The sequence below is a fragment of the Rousettus aegyptiacus genome, unplaced genomic scaffold, assembly GCF_014176215.1.
Source record: "Rousettus aegyptiacus isolate mRouAeg1 unplaced genomic scaffold, mRouAeg1.p scaffold_m13_p_1, whole genome shotgun sequence".
In the NCBI taxonomy this organism is placed as follows: domain Eukaryota; kingdom Metazoa; phylum Chordata; class Mammalia; order Chiroptera; family Pteropodidae; genus Rousettus; species Rousettus aegyptiacus.
The window spans coordinates 94,732,710-94,757,409 of NW_023416284.1; the positions used below are offsets into that span (position 1 = coordinate 94,732,710).

The 24,700-nt window shown below is 40.8% G+C and overlaps 1 protein-coding gene across 2 annotated transcripts in view; it reads left to right on the forward strand.

The window, feature by feature from the left end:
- Nucleotides 1–24,700, forward strand: part of TBC1D22B (TBC1 domain family member 22B) — a 61,171-nt gene that overhangs the window by 11,855 nt on the left and 24,616 nt on the right. Inside the window, exons 3-8 of one of the 2 annotated variants that reach the window (XM_016152676.2) lie at nucleotides 6,094–6,401; nucleotides 8,730–8,909; nucleotides 9,441–9,511; nucleotides 10,909–11,037; nucleotides 12,372–12,437; nucleotides 15,810–15,924. In XM_016152676.2, the coding sequence (XP_016008162.1) occupies nucleotides 6,094–6,401; nucleotides 8,730–8,909; nucleotides 9,441–9,511; nucleotides 10,909–11,037; nucleotides 12,372–12,437; nucleotides 15,810–15,924 (869 nt within the window). The remainder of the gene's footprint in view (nucleotides 1–6,093; nucleotides 6,402–8,729; nucleotides 8,910–9,440; nucleotides 9,512–10,908; nucleotides 11,038–12,371; nucleotides 12,438–15,809; nucleotides 15,925–24,700) is intronic. The other variant, XM_016152677.2, reaches the window with a different exon arrangement.

Here is a 24,700-nt window from a genome sequence, read left to right on the forward strand (position 1 = left end):
GAACCGTCCCCTACTTTGCTGAAATGACACTTTCCACTTTGTCCTTTTCTAGCTTCTCTGGTTTTTTTTTTGGATCAGAAGATGAGCAATTTTCTTACCTTTAAACAGTTCAAAGTGGGAAATTAACTCACTTTAAAGAGTTTTTTCCTACATTGGACGTAGGTATATTTGGGGTTTGGCATTGAATTATCTTTTCTGACAAAAGGTCTTTATTGATTAATTATTGTCCTAAAATTGGATGATTGATGAACTTATTCTAGTAGGAGATCTGCTTTCTGGGGCTCGTTGCTTTTTAATATTGATATGCTGGCCATCTTTTCCTAACTTATATTCTGAGAACTAGGGCAAATAGAATATATCTGAAGGGCCGGCTTTCTTTAGGTCCTCTTTCTCTTAGACATCTTCAAAGAAACCCAGCCATGCAATAGAGTTAAAAGGTCCCTGGAGGCCGTTTCTCTAGTAAAAGTCTAATAAATTATTTTCAAACACAACAGAGATCCTACCTAATTCAAGGTGTGTATTCAGACCCCCAATTATCACTTCGTCACAACTTTCTCTAATGGGCCATCACTCAGCCACCATGAATTTAAGTAGGGAAATGGGTCATCTTCTTAGATTTTCTTTGAACTTTGGCCTCTATCTTTGGGCATGCTTGATCTTAGAGACATTTCTATGAAAGTTATAGTTTTATAGTTATATTTTATCATGGCCTTTGATAAACACGTGGCTCACATATAAATCTGTCTAACCAACAAACATAAGGCAGTGGGTGTACTTTCCCATTTTATACCTTAGTCAGAGTCACTGTACCTTGTTTGTACCTGTCGTTGACTGAGTTTTCCCTGATTCTGTATTTAGGACAGGTCTTGAGGATAATCACCATATCCCCAACTGCCAAGACAAACTTTATATACTCTTGTTTTCCCACCTGTTTATGATATAAAACTGTGAATGTTTTCACTGATCATTCAGCAGAGTGGCATTCATACTTTCAATAGAGGTAATCACTTAACTCTGCAATTTGGAAGGAATATAATTGTCACTGAATAGATTGTGTCCCCTTTTCATGCATATGGTGGTTTGGTATTAATAGTCTCCAACATGGGACAACATACAGATTTGCACTGGACCATTTTACAATTCCAGATTATTACTATAAAACATTTATTACCCTTATTTTAGTACCTCGTTGGAACATTTTTATTACTTTCTTTGCTACATGATCATCATTCCACTTCAGACTGCCATTAATTACTGTGTGGTTAATCCCCAACGTAGCAGAAGCCTTTTTATTGGGTTTTCAATCATTTAAACTGCATGAGCACACTAAGTCGTTCCCTGTCTGTATATATTGACTTCAATTTACCATATTATTACCATTAGTGATAATATTGCCTGTAACAATTTTTATAGCTTAGATAAAACTAGTCTTACTGCTGAGCAGCCCCATTGGCCACTTGATGGTATGCCAAGCTTCTACATTTTTTATTTTCTGAATTGATATCTTAGTTCCAGGTTATAAAGCTAGTTCACATGAAGCCACACTAGTTATTGAGATGACTGGATTTATTTGAATGTTACTAAATTCTCCACTTGCTTCACATCCATTACTAGTGTCACCCCAGGTGGAGCCACGGACCATACGCCAGGGACGCGTGGGAGGAGATCTCCCGCCTTCAGAGATCCAGATCTTAAGGGGGAATGGCAACATCCATAGGTCAGGGGTCGAAGTGGGTGGAGGGAATTAAAGAGTGGAGGAAAAAAAAGTTATTATTCACCAAACAACTAAATTAAATATGCCTTTTGTTTTGTTCTTAGAAGATTTTAGTTGCACCTGTACTTCTCGAATCCCTTTTTGTTTACCACTTACTAGCTCCATGATCTTGGGCAGATAACCTCTCTGAGCCTTAGTTTCCTCATGCATAAAATAGAAATAAGAAGACTCACCTCACAGAGTTCTGAGGGTTAAATGAGGTATCTGTGAAAGTGCTTTTTAAACTTTAATTACAGTTGCAAGGAGGTATGGTGAAGGTGTCTATCAGAGGCTAGCTTGGTTGTGATTTTGATATAGTTCTGTTTAAATAATCTTGGTTAAACTTCAAGCTACACTGTGGGATTATTGTACCTTAGGTATAACTTAGTTGGGACCATGTTAAGATGAGGCAGCCTATAAACCAGAGATACCCCAAGCTAGAAGTACCTGCATTGATTTTTTTACTGTGACTGCTGGGGTCAAAAAGGAAGAGACATTTCTCCTCCAAGGTCCATATCCCTAGATGCAGCTTCTTCCAATCTGGCTACCAACATATACACTGCATTCTGTGTAGACAGGAAGTTATTTCTATAAGAGAGTTAGGGCTGTCAACTGTGCACCCTTGGGGAGATTATATGCTCGGTTTGCGTGGCAACTCTTCTTCCCAGGCTGCAGATCCTACTAGACCTCAACCCTCTATTTAACCACTTTTTCTGGTAGAGTGTTAGAGAGTGCATGCAGGCTTTGCAGTCAGGTAGACCTGGATTTGAGCCCAGACTTCACTGCATGCCCATGACCTCAGTCAGCCTCAGTTTTCTCACCTATAAATGGAAATAATAATTATAGTACCTCATAGACTTATGACTGAGCATTAGTAAGAAAATGGGTATATGTAAATATTAGCACAGAGTCTGGTACCTAGTAAATAGCCTATAAATGTTAACTATTGTGCATGTATGAATTTATATTATCTCCTCTGGAGAGAACAAAATTAATAAACATGGAAAATCTTCAAAGCCTTAAATCTTTCCATACTTGTCTTTGGTCTATAGATTTTGCTTTCTCTCAGTGGTACCTAGGTACCTTTCACCCTTGCTTTCCTCTTTCATCCTTCTTCTGTCCTCAGACTCCCACCCCTGTCCTCAGGACAGAGCTGACCTTTCTAACTAGTTGTCTGAGTTTGGAGATTTGTGGGGCAGGTATCCCTAAAATAATTTCTAGCAGCCTCAAAATGGTCTGCTTTGACTCTCTCATATCTTTCTGTCATAGGGAATGGCAGCCTTTCCTCCCTTCTTTCCTCCTCATTGTGTTAGAATATGTCTTTCCAATTTCTGTTTGCAAAAGTCTTCATCACTTGAATAATTCTTAATCTAGTTTACTTATATTGAATCTACATTTGCTTAAAAAATATAATGAACTACTTTAATTGCATAAAAAGGTGTAAAGAAATATATAGCTAACACTCATGTACCCAGCACTCAGCTGATTTACCACGTTTGTATAGGAAGTTCACATAGCCCACCTCTTGGTGTAGTGTTTTAATTCAACACAGAGTGCATATGCTTCACCCAGTGTTAGACTATTAGCACCCGGTCAGTTCTTCGACCTGAGTTAAAATTCAGCTTCTTGATTTGATGGTCTATTTAAAGAATTCTCAAAATATCAAGAGGATATTTAGGAAAATCAACCAAAAACAAAAAAAAAAAACAAAAAAACCCAGTAGTTAACCTTACCATAAAGTACTCCATATCACTTTGTTGGATTCATTATGTGCCGTCTTCAGGTACACATAATCTCCAAAGAGGAAAACAGTAATAACCGCATACTCCTATTGTAGTATTTTATTGATGATTGATCTTTCTTACTCATCTGCCTATTAGTTCTTGGCAGTGGGCCATCTATGGTATATACTGCAGGTTGTGGATCCTGGATCCCCTTTTACAGAGAAGAAGCAGCCATATTGATGAGTCCAGAACACACAACCTCAGTAGGTCTGCAGAAGAGTAATTTGCCTTCTGGCACTGAGTTGCTTCATTTTTATTTGATTTGGGCTCTTGTTCATTTCCAGTTTTTCATTCAGTAGGTTTATAAGTGCTCTTACTTTGAGGATTGATGAAAACCATCAAAACAACATTTTCCACTGACTAATAATAATATGCTCATTGTAGAAAATATGAATAATTCAGAGAAGTATAAAAATGGAATTAAATATCACCTATAATTCCACAGCCCAGGGATAAGTACTGTTAACATTTTGATGTATTTTCTTCCTGGTCTTTTCTATGTATATACTTTTTTAAAAAAATAGAGCGATCATTAAAAATATCTAATTTGGGTTCCAATTTTTACTTTATTGAGATCATTTTTAGTATTAAATAGCCTTAAGGATATGATTTTCACTAGCAGTATAACATTCCATCTGGTGGCTGAACCATAATTTCTTTCATCATTTCCAATTTCTACATGTTTATGTTATTTGCAGTTTTTAATCAAAATAATTAACATCATTATAAACTGTTTTAGATTATTTTTGTTTGACTTTCTGACTATGGTCTTATGGTTGGAGATTATGAACCATTTTTAAGGCTCATGATGTTTGTTGCCACATTGTTTTCCAGAAGGTTGTACAAACTCCCCCACTTGCAGTGTTAGAGAGCTGGTCTCACTACACCCTGGTTGACTAACGAGAATACAGGTTTAAATCTTTCCTAATTTAGTGAGTGGAAATCAATATCTTGTTTCCATCACATTTGAGCTGTTACATCTTGTGATCTTGTGTTCTCTTATATTGATGTGATATATTTTTCTTTTACTCTGTGTGAGACTAGTGTTCGAAAATAACGCCTCAAGTGATACCTTACTCCATTTTTGATGTTAGTAATAGAGACATTGCAATGAACTGTATGAATTATCGGTCTGTATTTATCAATGTTAATAACAGCTATCTTTCAGAATAAGTATTGGACTCATCCAGGGACCATCTACCTCTACCCAAAAGAAGAGACATTTCTTTGAAACGGGGAAACTCTTCTGGCAGAGCCTTGTTTTCTAGAGTTGCCTTGCCTTGCTGGGGGAACAACGAGGCATTTTAATGATGTTTTTGCCTATTGCATTTTTAGTCCCCAGGTGTAAACTTACACAAGGCTGTATCCTCTGCTTCCCTATTTGGGATATGAGGGATGCTAGGTAAGACTGAGTTAGAAATTTTCCAACTACATAGTCCCCTAGAATCAGAATAAGTTCTCCCAAAGGAGGGGGCATAAAAAGGAAAAGTTCAGGAAAGTAGGGATGGTCTACATGACTCTTAGGACTAGATTCTCTCTCCTCAATGAGGAAAATCTAGTGTTCCTCAAATCTTCACGATTCTTTGCCATGTTCTATATTACTAAATGCATTAAAAAAAATTTACTTAATTAGATTGATTTTAAAAAATGAACCATATCTCTTCTCTAAATGGAAAACCAATACCATTTGCTCCCAATAGAAAGTAACCTTAAAAATAAACAAGTGAAAAACAACATTATTAAATTCTAAGCTGAGTCCTGTTGCTTACAAATATGTTGGCCCTAAGGCTGCTCTCACTTTGTTAAAAAATAGTCTTAAAGACAGAGTAGCACCAACCTGGGACCATGTCCTCAAGGTCAGCAGAAGCACTTTTAACGATAAAAAGGACCACTTGTTCATTTTGGAACTCAATGTTTAATGTCACAAATAGACTACCTAAAGTTACCTCTTGTTCTACCAGTAGTTTACATCCTACTTACTCTAAGGAATAGTTTAGGTTATGGTGCCATACAACAAATTAACTCTGATATCTCAGTACATTGATACAACAGAGGTTTGTTTCTTGCTCACACTACATGTCCAAAGTGAAGTCAGGTGCGGTGGAGGGCAGGCAGGCTCTGCTCCAGTAGTTACTCTTATTCAGGCTGCAGGAGGCGCCACCATCTGGAGCCTCATCAGTTTCCATGGTAGAACAAAGCTTATAGAGAACTCACACCTGTTCTTTTATTCTCAGGCTTGGAAGTGATTGCGTATTGCCTCCCTTCTCTCCTCAGCCCACTGGCCAGAGCTAGTCATATAGCCTTGCCTAAGTGCAAAGGGGTTGAGAAGTATGGAGGAGCACGTGGAATATTTGGTGAACATTGCTGTCTTTGCTGCATCTGTCTCTAGCACAGGGCTCTCCTAGATGAATGTAGATGAGGAATAGATATGGGTGTTTCTTTGTCTGAAGGTAATGATTGTATATGAGATAGTTTGTAAACTCTATAATATTAAGCAAGTGAGGATGGTGAGATGTGTCAGACCATTTTTTGGTAATGGTGTCTCCTTTCTTAAAGCTTCATTAAAGAACGGTCAAAAGTGAATGCAATTCCTCTGAAGAATAAGAAGGCCTCCAGTTTTCATGAGTTTGCCCGGAATACCAGTGATGCTTGGGACATTGGTGATGATGAAGAAGAGGACTTTTCTTCCCCTTCTTTCCAAACTCTGAACTCAAAAGTTGCTTTGGCAACTGCAGCCCAAGTCTTAGAAAACCACAGCAAGCTGAGGTTGAAACCAGAACGGTCCCAGTCAACAACATCTGACGTTCCTGCCAGCTACAAGGTCATAAAGTCCAGCAGTGACGCCCAGCTGTCTAGAAATTCCAGTAAGTTCGTCCTGCTCCCCTCTTAGTTTCAGCCTTTTCAGCAGACTGCATTTTAAATAAAAACAATTTTTCTATATGGCATCACTCAGATTTTCTATTGGGTGATAAATGAGGAAGCTCAAGTCAGGTACAACATCAGTGAGCCTAACAGGTAATAAGCTGTACTTACTTCTCCCACATTGATGGCTGATTGTCCCTGCGACCTGAGGCTTCACTTCCTGACACCCAAGTGTTTCCTGTCAGTCCCTTACTTTCCCTGTGCTGGAGTCCAAAACTTTTGTGGTCTGATTGCTTCATGTTGCTTTAGGCCTGGTTAGGTTAAAGAATATTGACCAATACATTTAAAGTTGTTAGTAGTTGAATTTCACAAACATTTGGCATTGTTAGTTAGCCTCCTCAGCCATGAGGAACAGCCACCAGCATAAGGTTGCCTTTTTCCTGTTCTTGAGTGACAGAGCAACATGTGCCCGAGGGCCTGGTGTCACAGCTCCCTGCCCATCAGGTTGGGTGTAGCAGGAGGAGATGCCCTTTCTGTGTCTGTTCAGGAAACTGGCTTCGGTAGCTGCTTGAGGTGATAGTGGCTTTATCAGATGTTTGGAGACTCTCAGTGTACTCTTTTAAATATGTGTTGCTATATTTAATGTTGCCCTAAAGGGTTTTATGGGAGCCAGTTATTCTGAGCTAGAGAAGGGAGTGTCTTCATTCTAGTGAAAGTTAAAACAGCTGACTGGTAAAGAGTGAAAAGGAAGTAGAAGAATGTCAGAACCCTGGAGTGTGTCCTGGCTCATGTTCTAAGAGAACTTCTTTTACAGTTTCAGACTAAGCATCTGGTCACAAAATTATGCTGTAAGGCCTTTAAAATCCTTCCATAGCCACTTTCTATCACTGATTTGGGCTCCAACTTGAACCTTCCATGTCATGCCCAGGCAGACATTCACTGTTGATTGACCAGTTGACCACAACCACCGGCTATGGAAAGTGTGTATGCGCCAGATTGCGGGTCTCTAGAGGGTGTCAGTGTGAGGAAGACCCCTCCACGATCTGTAATAAGCTGCCCTTGTGGAGCCAGGACCACCCAGAGCATTCCCCAGATGAACTTTATGAGGTTTCCTCCTGTGAGCATCTTTCTGTTAATCGCTGATATCAGAGGTACACATCAGTCTCTGCAGTGTGAGGCCTGCATTTTCTAGGCCTCAGGTTACACCAGGCATCCCCACCAAGGACCCTGTGGCAGTTGTTTCTGTAAACCTTCCAGTCGTGCTGGTCTTTCAGTCATCACTGTTTAATTCTTATTGTGACTACTACTTTTTAAGGCCCAGATATATAAAGAATATGAAACAGTCATGAAAAGGCAAAATTTAAAACTGAGTTTTGTTTGGGGTGGTAAAATTAGGGTTTTGGAGTCAGAATGATCTAAGGTGTCCTCTCGGATCTTCTTTGAAAATTACTTAACCTCTCTGAGCTGCAGTTTCTTCATCTGTAAAAATAGTAGTAGTAAATTCTTACCGTGTGTTTTAAGGATCAAATGAGAAATATGTAAATGTGACCAGGATGATGCCTTATACATAGTAAGCACTCAATAAATGTTAGTCCTATACTACTCATTTCTCCTATCTACCATCTAGTTTAGAAATGTCTAGAACCAGACATAGAGTTCAACTTGAATCAGTGTTCCTGTTGTTTTAGTCATATCCCAGCAGAATTAAAAGCTCATTCATTTGGTAGGAAATGTAGAAGCACAGAAGAACTGCAGCCAGAGGTTCTCTCTTAATGTGCAGGGTACCAAGAGCAGGTTAGAATTGGGCCAGGGGTGTTGATCCTCTCAGCCCTTTGGGTAGCAGGGTAGGGCCCGGGGCTTCAGGAGAGCAGCCACCCCTTTTTATTGCAGTGCTCCTTGTGGTATCATTGTTTCTTACGTGCTCTGTGATGTGAAAAGGGAAGGCAAACATGGCCTTAGATTACATTGCTACCAAACGCACTATTAAGCACTGAGTAAAGGTCCAAGTTGGGGTAGAAAGAAAATATTCAGTTGACCTCTGGAGTTGCCAAAAAAGTTCTCAGAGTTGCTGTAGCATCGGAGTCTCCGTGAGCACATAGGTGTCCTGATATGTATGATGAAATACAGCCTGCCCTCTGGGCAGATGAGTGGAGCATAGCTGTGTTTCCATCCCCTGGCTGCCCCTCAGCTGGGCATCTTCAGGCAGAGCACAAACTGTTTGCTGCAGCTCTGGTAGGAGGAGAGACCAGTACTGAACAGTCAGGTTTAAGGGTTTTCAGATTCCATGCTCTTCACTCAGGCTGTTCTCTTTCTCTTTCAAATTATCCTAGGTGATACCTGCCTGAGGAACACACTCCACAAACAGCAGTCACTCCCTCTCCGACCCATCATCCCTCTCGTTGCCCGGATTTCTGACCAGAATGCTTCTGGGGCACCGCCCATGACTGTCCGGGAGAAAACCCGCCTAGAGAAATTTCGTCAGCTTCTCTCCAGCCACAACACTGACTTAGGTGAGTCCCCCTGAGCCTTGGATACGACAGGACTTCTTGGTGACTGGAATTCTCAGAGATCTGGAAGCTATTGCTCTTTATTCTTCCTTCTTTTACTTTTCCAGCATCTCCCGATCTGGTGCCCATTGCAGTGACATGCAGGTATTAAGACAGAAGTATATTACTAGAAATTAGGGTCCAAATTAGGTGGAACTGGGTCCTGTGGCCTGTAGACCATTGTGCAACTATTCTGGCATTGGTTTCCCCCACCTCAAGGTGATTCTTAATGAAATCTATACCTCTGGTCTTTCTCTTCCCCTCTAATCTCTGAGCTGACTGGATCACTACTGCAGAACCGTGTCCTTGGCACTTTGCTGCTCAGAGCTGTTGTTTTGGGCTTTTCCCTATGCTTGTCAGTAGCTGGTGGTGGTGGTTGTGGTGATGGTGATCATCTAACTTGAACAGTGGGAGGCATCAGAAAGTGCCGACTGAGGTGGTTTTAGGGCATTTGTAGGAAGAGCTAAATTCAACGAAGCTGTTATCTGTTTGCAGATGAACTGAGGAAGTGTAGCTGGCCAGGGGTTCCCAGGGAGGTTCGACCTGTAACCTGGAGACTCCTGTCGGTGAGTTCTACCTACTATGTAGAGAAGCGTGAGCTCACACAGCCCTTCTTACCTGATGAGGTTAGTCCGGGCACATTAGTCTTACTCCATAGACTTCTGTGGTCCTAGTGGATATGACAGAACTGTGGGACTATAGTCCTATTTCTATGCATAAAGAAACACATTCTTGAGAGTTTATTCTCACACATGTAGAAGAGCACAAGTTTGTTCCTACAGTCACAATCTCACTTTCTCACCACTGGGGAGGAAGGATATAGTGAGGCAGGGTGATCCCAGCACTTGTTTGGGCAAGTTTCCACCGTCCCTGCATTTCACTCCTTTTCAATAGGAATAAACAAAGTGGTTGAAACCCACATTGCAGCTGTGAAGAGTTGATAAATGGGCCTCCCTGGGAAGTCTGCACTAGTCTCACGTTCACTGAGTACAGAGAGCATGGTGCCGACCACTGCTTTGGGAACACTTGGATTTCCTAATCCTGTGAAATTCATTCATTCACCTAGTAAGGATTTATTGAGGGCCTGCTGTTTGCCAGGAATGGTGCCAGGGTTTGGGAGGGTATACAAAAATGAATAAACCACAGTCCCTGCCCTCCAGGCACTCGCTGCGGAATGTGTTCCATAGCATCTGCAAGAGGAAGTGCCTCTCTCTCTCCTGACTGCTTCCCACCCTCAATCTTGTAACCATGTAATCATTGCCTCTGCCACTTCTAATAAGTTTGAATGCTATTAAGAGTAGATTTGGTGAGAACGGAACAGGAGATATAAGAACTGAGAGTGGGATCTAGACCAGGAACAAGAGTGAAAGTTGGCCTGGAGCTTTGGCTAGGAGGGAAGCTGCTGCCAGCTCTTTGTCTGGGCATTGGAGCTTCTGTGTCACAGATTTCCTGCAGCTCCCTAAGCTGGTGATTCTGAATGTTACCATGGAAAAGAACAGGCAGCCGGCGCAAACTTACATGGCACATCACTGAGATGTGCTGTAGAGTTGACCATCTCTCTCTGGTTTTCAGAAGTAGTGTCTTACATACAAGCAGCCCTCAGAGGTGCTGACTTGTGGGTCCAGTTCCCTCCAACTGACCTACATACACTGCTCTACCGTGCCAACTCTGGGAGCTCTGGAGTGTTCACTAGCGGTCCTAGCTCTAAGCACAGAGCAGGGCTCCAAGAGTAAATAACCCTGGGAAAGTTGGCCTTGGCTCATCTGCGCACATGTGGATCTCATTGAATGAGGAAAGGGCAAACACTGGATGGTCAGAACCAAAAAGAGATTTACCCTTGTCCTCTTGGCAGTCTTCCTTCTGTTCCTTTGATAGTTTCCAGGTCACTATTCAGGCTAAAATAAAAATTAAGGATTCATCCAACCAATATCTGTCCCCATCTGACTAGCAGTCCTGTCTATAGGGCTATCTCCCAGCCAACACCGAGAGGAGGAAGTTGACCCTGCAGCGGAAGCGAGAGGAATATTTTGGCTTCATTGAGCAGTATTATGATTCTCGAAATGAGGAACATCACCAGGATACCTACAGACAGGTACAGTCATCACCTGCTGCCTTTTTGCTTAGTATTCATAATCTTAAAGTATATCCCCTGAAAATGTTATCGGGGTACAGATTTTCCAAGTCTTCAGGCAACGGTGTGCTGGTTAGGAACTAAATTTATTCTTGGGGATATATGAAGTAGATATGGGGGGTCTGGAAAAAAATTATTCTCAGTACTGTTTCCCCTCTTTCTAATTCAGTAGCTCTGATTTTAGCCATTTAAAGTAGACTTTTTTCCCTACTGGCCAGTGGCAATGCTTTTCACAGTTTAGTGTGCATGTAAATCACCTAGGATTTTGAGAAAATCCCACCTAGGGGTTATGATAAAATGCAGATTCTAATTTAGTAGGTCCGAGGTGAGACCTTCGCTTCTAATGATGATGCCAACACTATTGTTTCACAGGCCTCACTGCACGTAGTAAGGGGAATGGGACACAAGATGAAAGATGAGTTCACTCAGGAGTGGTCCAGTCCCTCTGGGCTGTGACATCAGTGTGTCCTTCTGGCAGGTGCAGTGCCTGTTCACCCCTGTCTGTCTGTCTCCAGGAGCTGTAGCCGTCAGCAGCCTTGGCAGAAATGTTCCATTATTGCTCACAGTGGTCCCCACAGCCTATGGAAAAGTGGAGGGAGGAGAAGAGGAGCCTGGTGGCTACAGAAGAGGGGGAAAGACTGGGGGAGGGAGCTGTCTACAACAAGCCTGAAGAGCTGAAGTAACCTCTGCCACTGCTGACACAGTTTTTAGTATTAGACTGGGCATTGGGAAATCCCGAGGCCAAAGCCAAGTATAGTGACCTCTATGGTAACAGAAGTCAGAACTTCGGTGCCGATTGCTGAAGGTCAGCTCCCCTGGTTTTTCCCCACTTCTTACACGTCATGACTTCATGAGCAGGTTCTTCTCTGGCATGTTTTTGCAGCCGTCAGAGTTCTTTTAGTTCTTGGTAACTGTCGATGAGTAAGATTTGGGAAAAGGGGTGCACATTTTGATCATAACTGTTAAGGAAGCACCAGCTCCGAGTGAAATAGACTTCAGAGCAATAGGAAAAAGCAAGTGATTCTCTTAGGTTGTGACTTGATGCCTATTGTTTTTTGAGATTAGTGTTTATTTGGGGGGAGGTTTCTTCACTGTTCAATAAGCTATTGCTATCATGGAAGCATATTCCAGATGGACTGGTAGGTTTAACTAGACTTTTTTTGTATGTCAGTTCTTTCTAAATATAAATTGTGCTCTCACTCTTACTCCCTTTATTCCTAGTTCTTATTAAGAAAATAATTTCTCAAAAGAACAAACTGGCATTTGTGTTTTTGGACATGGCTTCTCTTTTTCAGATTCACATTGACATTCCAAGGACGAATCCTCTCATTCCATTGTTCCAGCAACCACTTGTACAGGAGGTGAGGGAAGTACTTCATGTTCTCGGCCCTTCTCCCCTCGCACCTCTGAGGCACCTGTCCTGCGTGGATAAGTGCTGGAGCCTTCCCCTCCCACCAAGGGCAGCTTTATGGCTTATCGTGACAGAACCTGATATGGAGCTTTGGTCCCTTCAGAACACTTTCTTGTGCATTCTCCTTTGACCTTCATAACAAACCTGTGGGTTGAGTAGTGTCTTGAGAGGTTAAGGGACTTGCCCAGAGTTTTGAGGCTACCCAGTGACAGGATAAAGACTAGAACCCACATCTTAAAATTCCTTGTCCCGTGTTTACTTTATCAAGCTGGGATAAGGATTTTTCTTTTATCATGGTAAATATACATTCATTCACATTGTTGTGCCACCATCACCACATCCATCTCTAGAACTTTTTATCTTTTCAAACTGAAATTCTGTTTACCCCTTTAACAGTAACTCTCCATTCCCCAGCAACCACCATTTTATTTTCTGCCTCTATGAATTTGACTGCTCTTGGTACCTCAAATAAGTGGGATCATACAGTATGTCCTTTTATGACTGGTTTTTTCACTTAGCATAATGTCTTTGAGGTTCATCCATATTGTAGCATGTGTCAGAATTTCCTTTTTAAGACTGAATAATGTTTCCCTATATGTATATATGTATATTGTTCATCCATTCATCTAGCGATAGACAGTTGGGTTGCTTCCTTGTGTATTGTGAATAATGCTGCTGTAAACATGGGCAGGCAAACATGTTTGAGCCCCTGTTTTAAATTCTTTTGGTTATATACCCAGAAGATGAATTAATAATGGTATGTTGAGACCTAACAAGTTACTGAAGCACATGGAAGGTTTCAGTGAGACTGTTATCTTTTGTCCAAACAGTCACTATAAACTCCTTGAGATTAGTCATATAAACTCGTTGAGATTGTAGCAGCTTCATAGTAGCTAGGGTACAGGGTTTAGGTGCTCTTTGAATTCCACTTTCAAGAATCCTCATAATAGGGATGGCAGGGAAAATGCTCAAAATAATTTTTATTGACTTTAGTTTATGTTCATAATTCTATTTATTATAGATGTCTCTACTGGTGGGATCCCTCATGATTTACCAGTAGCATCAAGAGATTTTTGAGGGTGACATCATTATTTTACCTAAAAGAGTCAGCTCAAAGGAAGCTAAAAACCCATATAGGATCCCTCTGTTTTCCATACAGTTTCTCATAGCTCACCCCTGCTTATTCCCCATTTTAAGTTGGAGATGTTCAGGTACTTTATTTAACCTATGTGTGCTTACTTTAAACTCGGAGACAAGGAAAGTAGTTTGTTTAAAAATCTTCCAATAGTGGGACCTGAATACAAAGAAGGAAAATCAAACTATAGGCTTTCCAATTTTTCTTGAATCATATTTCCATAGCAAATGTAAAATACCAATCAAGAAGCGGAGAATTAAGTAACCCTGAATACTGAAAAACTTTCTTTGCAAATCTGAAAGATACTTGAGCATTTACTACAGTAAGTCAGAATTACTCACACTAGGAGAAGAGGTATAGAAAGGCCTTCTGGGGTTATCCTGTCCTCTCCTCTCTGCAAGGCAGAATTATCCCAGACTTTTTCTGTAGGAAGATTCCATGGTCTCCTCTGGTAGCCAGTCTTGGTGCTATTTAATTTCCATCTCTTTGGTGTCTTCACTTGTACAGGGTGAGTTTATCTATGTTGTCCCATCCTTAGTAGAGGTTTTTTTTGCAGATCTCCTGATTCTGAATGGCTATCTTCCATGCCCTCGGCTATTGTTAGAGCCAGTCACCAAGGATTTGTGTATTCGTAGTATGACGTAGAAGCCCTGGTAAGTCCTTTAGAAGGACTGACCTAGAGGATCTTCTAATAGAGACACCCAGACAGACATAGGCCACAAGAGGTGTGAGGAGACAGAGTGGGGAGAGAATACTTGAGATCTTCCTGAATATGAAAGGTCTAGCTTGAGCTATAGTTTCAAGGGCAGGAGGGGTCATTTAGCAGCAGAGAGGAAAGAATGTAGGAGGGCCCCTTTAGTGCAGCAGGTCTAATACAAATGAGGACACCAAGCCCTTCCTTCAGCCCCAGAGAGCAAGTGGGCAAGTCTAATGGAGACAGAGAGGCCAGCTCCTCCTAGACAGGGCTTTGTTTTCACTGCCTGGAAGGGCAGGAGTGTTGCCACTGAGAGCTGTTTGTTAGCTCTCTGCCAGCTGGAAGGCAGACCCAGCACAGGTCCTTTAATGTGATTCTTTGTTTCTCTCCTACACTAGCTAACCAACTCCACAACCATACAACCATTTACTTTTTTACTGTTCTCCCTGGGAGCTTTTTTCCTCTTCACTTGACCACAGAGAAGGCCTCTTCAGTCTGCCCTCAGAGCCAACTGGTAGGGTCTCTGCAAAGCCCATATGCTATGGAGGCTCTATAATCTCCTGTCCCTCTGCACATAGTCATTATCATCTGTGCTACCCCTCTGGTTTGGTTCACAGAGATATGAAGCAGTTCATGTTGGACCCAAGAATTGTGGTTAGCAGGATGAAGCCAGGGAATGAGTATTATCATGTTGAAAGCGGATAGGGCGAAAGCTCAGAGGACCTAATGAAAGCAGAGGGGAATGTAGTTGAGTGGGACAGGGCTAGACTCTGCAAAGGGACCATAACGATCTTTCTTCCCATTCTAAGCCTCTGGCCCTTTGTAGTTGACATACTTAACCCCAGAGGCTTTCCCATGGAGCCCCTGGCTGATTTCTCTTTTCAGATTCTCAGCTATAGCAGTCCATGGGATTTGGCTTATTTGGCTTCCTATCCCCAGCAAATGTCTGGGTTGCATCCTGGTATATGAAGTGACTTCCTGTATTTTGTAGTCTGTCACTAGCTTGTAGTCAAGCTGGGCTAGAACTAAATCTAGATATCTTTCGTCTCAGCAGGGAGGAAGGAGAGGGTGATAGAGAAGGTATTTCTTCTCTAAATCCTGTAATGACAAAAAGAGATTTAGAAAAAGTATCACAACTTAGATGTTCTGTTATCTTGCCCTGGAAATAAAGAAACAGTATCTACAAATGACATCTTGAATTAGTGACATCCATTGCAAACCTTTTTCAAGCTGTTTGTGTCACCATCCTTTTCCCAATTTTATATTGCAATGGCTAGATATTGAAAAGATAAATAAAGGGCAAGAAATACCTACCCCCCTGCTTAAAAACAATTAGCATCTTAGAAACTTTTTGTATTTATATACTTCTTTTGTCTGTGGTATTTTAAAATTTTTTTCTAGAAATTCTGTGAATTGCGAGTTAGGTAAATGGAGGGAGGGAGCGTGTCTCTTTGGTCCAACAGTCATGTCTTCTTTTTTTCTCATTTTCCTAGATCTTCGAAAGAATTCTATTTATTTGGGCCATCCGACACCCTGCCAGTGGGTATGTCCAGGGAATTAATGACCTGGTCACTCCGTTCTTTGTCGTCTTCCTCTCAGAATATGTGGGTAAGAAGCATGAGTACCAAGTTGAACAAGCTATTGCTCTTATATTTGGTCTGTTTGTTTTCCCCAAGAGTATAGCCAGTAGGCACATCTTGCTGAAAAAGGATAATAGCTTTAGAGTACACAGCTAAACCTATTTTAACAGTGGTAGCAGCCTGGAATTTATCTCTTGAGATGGTCACTGATCTCACTTAAAAAGACCTGCTTTGTCACACAAGTGACCAAATTGATATATTCTGCCATGAATAAACAGATGATTTGATGGTTGACTTGAAGTTATTTTAGGATTATTTTGAACTTGTCGAAACACAGAAATTTTAGATTGTACATTAGGCCTTCCCACTTCAGTTTCCATGCTGTATCCCAGGAGCGGGATATGGACTTGTAGAGGAGGAAAGGTTGTGGCATCAGCATCCAGCTCACATTGGAGGTAACGAAATGGACCAAGGAGAACTCCAGCACCTGATTTCTTCTCCTCCTCCACCTCTTACCCCACTGGGTTCTTGTCACTTTAGATAGAGAGATTTGATGTCATGGCAGCAGTTAGGTTTCCTCACAGCCCGCCTCTTCCTTTGGCCAGGTCTAAATTAGGCAGAGTCTTAAAAGAATTTGAAGATCTTCCACTTTTTTGGTTTCCTTAATCATATATGCTTCAGGATTCACAGGAAAACCCATCCGCCATGGCCTAATGCTTTGTTCACTTAGTTAAGGAGAGGCTCATGTGAGAATCAGAACATTGAAAAGAGTCTGAGAAAACCATTCATCTAATCCCTTCATTTCACAGATGAGTTTATAAGATTCCCTGTCTTCTTATTAGTGGCAGAGCTAGGAACCTTTTCTTTAGACTCTGGGGGTGGTAGATTATTGTGGTTTGTGAAAGAAGCAGGGGGTAGGAGGGTAATGAGAAGTGGACTAGAGTAGAGATCCTTGAAGGCAGAGGGCATAAGAAATGTCTCACTCGAGTCATCTCACTCATGGGCCTCAAAGGGATGGTGTTTTGATCTTTCATGAGGCAGTCTCAGAAAGTAAGGCAACTGAATGACATCATCCCTTGTTCCCCTTAAGTGGCAGCAACCAGGGCAGAACTGGGAGTAAGGGTGGAAGGTCTTGCCAGCAATATCAGGTGACCCTGAGCAAAAGCGAGACCAGTGAAAATTTAGCTGCTGAAAGCATATAAGTAAAGCTTTTGCTAGAGAACTTTTTATTTTCCCCTCACATTAATAGGTCAACTTTTGGAGGCAGCTTAATTCTGCGTGTTTAATTTTATTAAGAACAGTGCAGCTAATCTTTTGGGATTTGGGTTGTTTTTCGCAATAGCACTTTTGTAAAGTGGTGTTAAAGGATGAGCCTAGAAGGGTATTAATCTATTCATTAATCTATATTTGAAGTCTAAATGTCAGCATGAAATCTTGTTAACATATTACACTAGTTAAAAATAATCTTTAGCAGCTGCAATTCTAGTTGGATATTTAATTATCTTGTTAGTTGCCATTTATATTTTATACCAAAATTCTCTTTACTTTCTATAGGCATCCGTCCCGTTACTACCTCAACCCCTTCAGCCCCACCAAGCCCTGTGCCTTTCTTTGATAGATGTGACTCATTCCAATCCCGATATTTGATTTGTCAGCCCCATCTGCTGACCCACAACTTTTATGCAGTGCTGTGTGGGTTTCTCTGCCCTTCCTAGCAAGGAAGCCCTTAATGGCAAGGCTGCACTCAGTTTTCCCTCTAACAGACTTCAGATTACCTTCTCCTAGACCTCGGAAGATGAGGCCCATTCATTTTTCATGAAAATTTTAATTATGTGAAGTTTCCAACATATGTAAAAGTAGAAAAAATAATACTATAAATCCTTACTACTTATCACCCAACTTCAGCCGCCAGTCTTGTTTCATCTATACCTCTGTCCATGCTCCACCCCCTCAACTTTGTGAATTATTTGGGAGCAAATCTCAATATCAAGCAATATATAATTCGATTCATAAATATTTTTATATGTATCTCTAGAAAATAATATTTAAAGAAACCCACAGCCGTAATGCAATTATTACATCTAAAAGATAGTAATAGCACCTTTATTTAATCTCATGCAACAGTATTCAGATTTTCCTGATTCTCATAAATATATTTAACGGTTCGAATCAGAGTCCAAATCAGGTCCACACATTCTAGTTGGTTGATCGGTCTCATTAGTTCTCATCCATTTCTGCTTTCCCTTTGAACTTTGTAGTGCTAGCCCTTGTTTTTCTGGTTTTCAACTTAGAGCTTTGCCATACCACGCAGTAATATCTTTACAAATACCCTGATTTTTAAAGCACTTTACCATTTGCAAAGTACATTGACATACCTGATTTCATTTCGTAGGCCTCAATATATCTTTAAGGTATATGTATCAACCCATTTTACAGGTGAGAACTTCAAGCATCAAATATTTAATGGGCTTTCTAAACTCAAACCCAGGACTTTTGGTCTTAATACCTGTGCTCTTTGTACGACTTGGTGGTATGTCATCTTAGATCCATGTCCATGGACCTCCTTCTACTCCATTCTCCGTTCCAAAGTAGGCAGTATCTTTCTTATTGCTCCTTCCCTTAAAAAAAATTTTTCAGTAGAAGTACATGCTCATATAAAAAATCAAAACAATTTAGAAGTATTATTACTCCACCTCCATCCCCCCCACCAGAGATAACTACTATGGTCGACCTTTTCCTGTGTGTGGATAGACCTGTGTATCTTGTTTTTCTTTGTTTGTAAATAGTATATGTGTTTTTCCCCGATGTGAAATCTCTCTTCATAATATAATATAGATTCCTTTATTTACATGGTTCTACTTATTTCTATTCTATTAATCTCCGTTCCTATCACGTAACACGTGGCTTGGATTTTTTAGCTTAATGGTATGTTTTATTAGTATTCCAGAGTCAGACCTTTTCATCACCCTTTCTGAAAAATTGTGTTGCTCTTCCTCTCGATGAACTGTATAGAGTTAACTTGCCAAATCAAGGAGGTAGGGAACCCTTGGCATTTTTATTGGAGTTGCAGTAAATTTATAAATTGTTTTGTGGGTTTTATTTTTTTTGGTAGCAGCTTTATTTAGATGTAACAGATACCATACAGTTCACCTATTTAAAACATACAATTCAATAGTTTTTAGTCTTTTGTATTTATAGAATTGTGAACCATTACCACAATCAATTTTAGAATATTTTTATAACCCCAGACGGAAACCTTGTACCTCTTCGCCATCAACTCCAAGCCTCCCATCCCCTCTGCCACCTAGGCAACTGCTAATCCACTATGTCTCGTCTCCATGGATTTGCCTTTTCCGGACATGTCATAAAAATAGAATCATACTTATATGTGGCCCTTTGTGTCTGGCTTCTTTCATTTTGTATATACTTTTGTTTATGTTTAATTCATTTTTATCAGACTGTCTTTTCTAAACATAGTCATTACGCAGCAGTTCCAACAGGAAAACATAAGGGTAAGCTGTGACTAAGTTTTTAAAAGACAAGTTTGTGATTTAGTATTCTAATACATAAATGTTCAACTCTTAGCATTATCCTTAAAACAGAGTACATAGTATTTACTCTATTTTTGTAAAGTAAAGACAGGTAAATCCCAAAAGGCCTTTGCATTTAGGGCAATGTTAATGTTTTATCTGTTAATTTACTCCTTAGGCTCTGTGATTCTTTGCATCCAAGGAAGATGCTTTGTTTGCTGAACAACAGGCCACCTCTTAAATATGCAGTGAGTCTTCCAGAGCATACAGGTTGTGGATGAAACATCAGGAATGAACAGTTAGAAATCTTAGCAAGGCAGGTTTATCCATCTCTACATGTCCAGACGAATGTGCGATTAGTACATGGAGAACACCTCTGAGCCTCTTAGATGGTTATCGATCTTCACTTTATGGAGGGGTAATAACAAAATAATAATAGCTACTATCTATTTATTTATTTATTTATTTATTTATACATGAGTGTTTACCATGTGTGGGCTAAAGTCTTGTTAATCATTATTTAATCCTCACAATAATCCTCTGAAGTAGGTACTGTCATTATCTGCGTTTTATAGATAAACAAATTGAGGATTAGAAAGGTTAAATAACTTAACCAAGCTCAGATGGCCAAAAGGTTTGGGAGCCATTATTTAAATACAATTCTCTTAATATATTTTTGAGTTTCATCCATGTTGTAGCATGTGTCAATACTTCATTCCTTTATGTGGTCAAATATTTCATTATATAGATATACCACACTTCATTTATCTGATCATCATTTGAGGGATATAAATTAAATTTCAAAGAAACAAGGCATACAGACTTCTCTCCAGCCTCAAGGCCGTTCTTGAACATAGATACAAGACTGCGGCCTTCAACAGCAAGTCTCTTGTCTGAGTAATAATGCTTCTTCCCATCTCCCACCCCCTTTTTTTAATGGTATCATAAGGCAGCTGCTATGAAGGGTGTTTTGCTATGACTTCTCTCATATGATGCTCCCTAGTGTGGGAGGTCTCAGGTATCTTTCCTATGGAACAGGCCAGGCAGTTGCCCTTGGCATCTTGGCAGATCTCACTAGGCAGCCTTACCCCACTCCACATCTCCCTGAACTAGCATGGAGGATCTGCCCTAGTACATTTGTAGGATCCATATGCCACTGGGACATTGTTTGGCCTCTTTCTTTTGTCCTCCTGCATCTGTTCTCTATCACTTTTATAAAGTAGTACCTGAACTTGCTTCATGTTTTTTGTCATGTTTGTTATAAAATAGTTGAAAACAGGGAGATCCCAGTGACTCCCCTCTGAGTTGATAGAAGTTGTCTCTAGCTAGCCTAGCCCCCAGGCAGCTTCTGCTGAAGCCAGCTGCTGATATAGAAGTGGGTCCTCCATGGATAAGCCAGCTGTGTCTGGGTCCAGGGGCGATGGTGCTAGCGGTTCACCCCTGGGAGAGAGAGCCTCTGGACTGTGATTCCTGAGACTGCAGAATACCTCTATCCTCTAATCACAACCTTTTGCACTTAGACGATATTATTCATCTGGCTCTGAACATATTATGGTCAAATGCAATTGATAGTGAGGTCATCTCCCAAATAAACTGCTTAACAACAGCTATTTAAGTGACACATGTGAGGAAATCATGCAGAAGAGTGAGGCTCCTGACGTCACATTTTCAGAAAAGTGGTGCCCAGTGATTTCTTTCATTACAAATGGAACACTAAGTATCAAGTATCTCTCCCTCTTCTCTGCGTGAAGCAGTACAGTAGGATTTTCTTTTCAGGTTCTGTTTTGAAGCACAGCGGCACTGGAGCTCTCAGAAGGGAAGGCTTTCCTATACCTCCTACTCATGTATCTATTTTCCTATGTGTCATTTCCACTTTTCATAGATGATCATTGGGGATTGGCTGCATGTGACAGGGAACCCTAAATACCTCACGTACCTCAAGCAATAGAGAAAAGCTTATTTCTCTCATGTTAAAAGTCAAAAGGTAAGCAGTACAGAGCTTGCATGCTGCTCCAAGATATCAGGGGTCCAGGCTCCTTTCTCTTGTTATTCTGCCAATCAAGTAATCACATCGCTATTCCAGCCAGTATGAAGGAGGAAAAGGAGGAAGGCATACTCCTTCCGTTTAAGGACACTTCTGAAGTACATGATGCTTGGGTTTGTCTCTGAACTTAGATTTATGGCCATAACTATCTGCAAGTGAGGCTGGAAAACACAGTCAGTATCCCAGGTGGCCAGTACCCTTTGGGTTCCTATCATCAAGGAGGAAGGGGAACAGTTATTTGTGGACAACTGGTAGACCTTGCTATCTCTGGGCTCCTGAGACTCAGTGTTTGATCGACTTCTCTCCTCCCTATACCCACTCACCCTTTTCTCTCAGCAGCATTTTCTGTCACTTAAGTCAGAAATGCTAGGAATTGTTCATGATTCCTTTTTCTCTTCCATATCTAATCACTTACAAAGCTCTCATGATTTTATGTCCTAAATATTTCTTGAATTTGCTTTCTTCTCCATCCTATGACTGCCCTAGGTCAGGCCTGGATTGCTGAAATCGCTAAGTATGTTTTCTCATCTCTGGTTTTATCGCCTTCAAACCCATCTTCCACACCATTTAAACACAGACTTGTCCATGGAGCTCCTCTGCTTAAAACCCTTCAGTGGCATCTCATCATTTACAGATTAAAATGTCCAGATTCTCTAGCTTGTTGTACAAGGCCCTCTGTGATCTATGCCCTGCCTCACCTCTTAAACTCAGCAGTCCAAAATTGATATTTTAATTTTAAATCTAAAGCCTTATCCTGCACTATCTCTTTATCCCCTAAGCTAGTTCTTGTACAGTCTTTAAGACTCCCCTTCTTTCTGGAAGCCTGCCCAGGACTTTTTCCCTGCCCCCATCATCCCAGTAGTACTCTTTCCATAACACAGTACATTTATTTCTTTTGTAGAACTTTACCACACCACCAATTAGTTTGTGTTTCCATCCTGCCCTCTACCACCAGACTGTATGATTCTTTGAAGCCAGAGACTGTTTCAAACACCTTCATATTCCAAGAGCCTTCATTATGGTGTCCAAAATACACATTCTACATGTCTAGATGAATGAGAGAATGAAGTTTGTGATAACTTGCAAGATATCCAGTAATTAGTATGGTTTTACGGGGCTTGGCCACTGGAGGGCAGTGAATTACAGTATTCCGATAGTGTGTTGAGTTAGCCAAAAGTTCTGTCTCTTCTAAAGGATGGAGATGGAATGCCACCACTTATCAGCTGGTATTTATTGAGCACCTGTACTATGCTGGGCACTACTCTAGGCACTGCGGATACGACTATAACTATTTCCTGGATATCTCTGCCTTTTAATTGTAGTTATTCGTTCAGGGAAAATGAAAGCTTATAGTGATTAAGTGCCATGGATAAAAATGAAGCAGGGAAGGAGGACAGAAATGTCAGTAAGAGTGGAAACAGGAACAGGTCTTAAGCAGTAGTGAATCAAGGTCACCCTGAGAAGAGGATGTTTGAGCAAAGCCCTGAAGGAGGCAAAAAGGCAAGCCATGCAGTTAATTTTTGATAGTTAACACTCAGATTTTCAGAGAAGAGGAGTTGTTAATAATGCCCCACATACCCAAATACCATGGACCCTGTCACACATCTTGCTCCTGGGCTGTTGTGGATTACACTCCAGCTCCATGCTCTCTGTTCCCGGGAGGCTTTGTTCTCCACCTCAGATCCAATTGTTTGCATGTGGCGTGTGCCCTACCAACCTTATTCTTCCCTGTTTGGTGAGGTGTGGAAGCCAAAGATGAAACTGGACAGACTTCCATAGTAATAGTGAGTTTTCATTATTTTCTTAAGACATTCCTTTTTGCTTTTTAAAATATAAATTTTACATTAAAGTATAACATTTATTTTTAAAGTACATATACATGCACAGTTTGATAAATTTCCCCTAAATAACAGCCCCTGTATCAAGATATGGAACATTTGTGTTCCCTTCTAGTCCCTCTCCTTCTCCTGAGCAAGGTTAACTATTTTGCTGACTCCTTGATTAGTTTTGCCTATCTCTAAACTTTATATGAATTGAATCATATAGTGAAGATATTCCATTTCCATTTTAATGCTGTTAGTTTGGAGGGAACTGGGGAATGGGGCTGCTGCAGAATTTTTTAGCACTCATCCTACTTGGAACTCTAACCCCTTCCTCAAGATGCCTCCAGGCCCCGTCTTCACAGATGAAGCAGCCTCATATGTGCTAGGCAGTTGAGGAATACTTGAGACTCTTCCCAGCAGTAGACACATGTATGGAGAAAGCCCAGTCAGAGTGCCGAGCTGAGCTACTTTCAGCTGACACTTTTGAGAGTAATATGTGCATTTGATGGGATGTCCAGGGCTGAATTTGCTATCATTTTAGGAGGTAAGTTCTCCAAAGTCAAGTTGTAGCTTGTCATCTTTGGGATTATAAGACCTAGCCTGCTCTCTCCCTGGCACAAGTGGCATGCGGATGCTTGCTAACTGGCTCTTTTGCTTTCTCTCATCTGACCCCAAGAATAAGTGAGAAATTACAACAGAGGAGAAATTGAGATAGTCAACATATTCAAGATGTTTGAGCCTAGACGAGGTGCCTATGGGCATCTGACATTGGCATTAGGGGACCCGGACTTCCCAGAGCCTGTTGACACACACATTGTCTTGTTGATATGCTGCCTGGCTCTTTGGGTGGTCTTTGGGCAGGTCCTAGAAGGTTAAGTGTGTTCTGGATCTGCCATTTCTTTGCCCCATAACCTGAATACTCATGTAGTTTGGGCTCATGTAACCTGGGGTACTACAGCTAGTGCCACGGGGCTGAGTTAACCAGCAGCCACTACCATTTGCTAAATAAAAGTAAAAGTAATACAGGAACCTGTGCAAAATAAAGAAAATTTGGTGATATGTTGGTTTTAAAATTAATTTTACCCAGGGTATCCCACACTGAGTAGAGTATAGCCAGAGTTCATGTATTATTATTCTGAGTTAATATTTACCTTTTAGTCACTACCATGATTGACAGGCACAGTATCATAGTCAGCTGTTTCTCTGCTTTTTGAAACAGTACATCTCCTCTCACACATATAAAAAGATTTATATTTTCCTTTTCTCAATTTACTTTTGTGGTTAGAAAATATGTAAGGTATTCTTATGAGTTTAGTTAAAAAAAAAAAAAAAAAGACAGGAATCAGGTAAGTCAGAGGCTCTGTGAAAGAGAAAGGCTGTCTGCAGTCTGATGCCTTGAATCCTCTT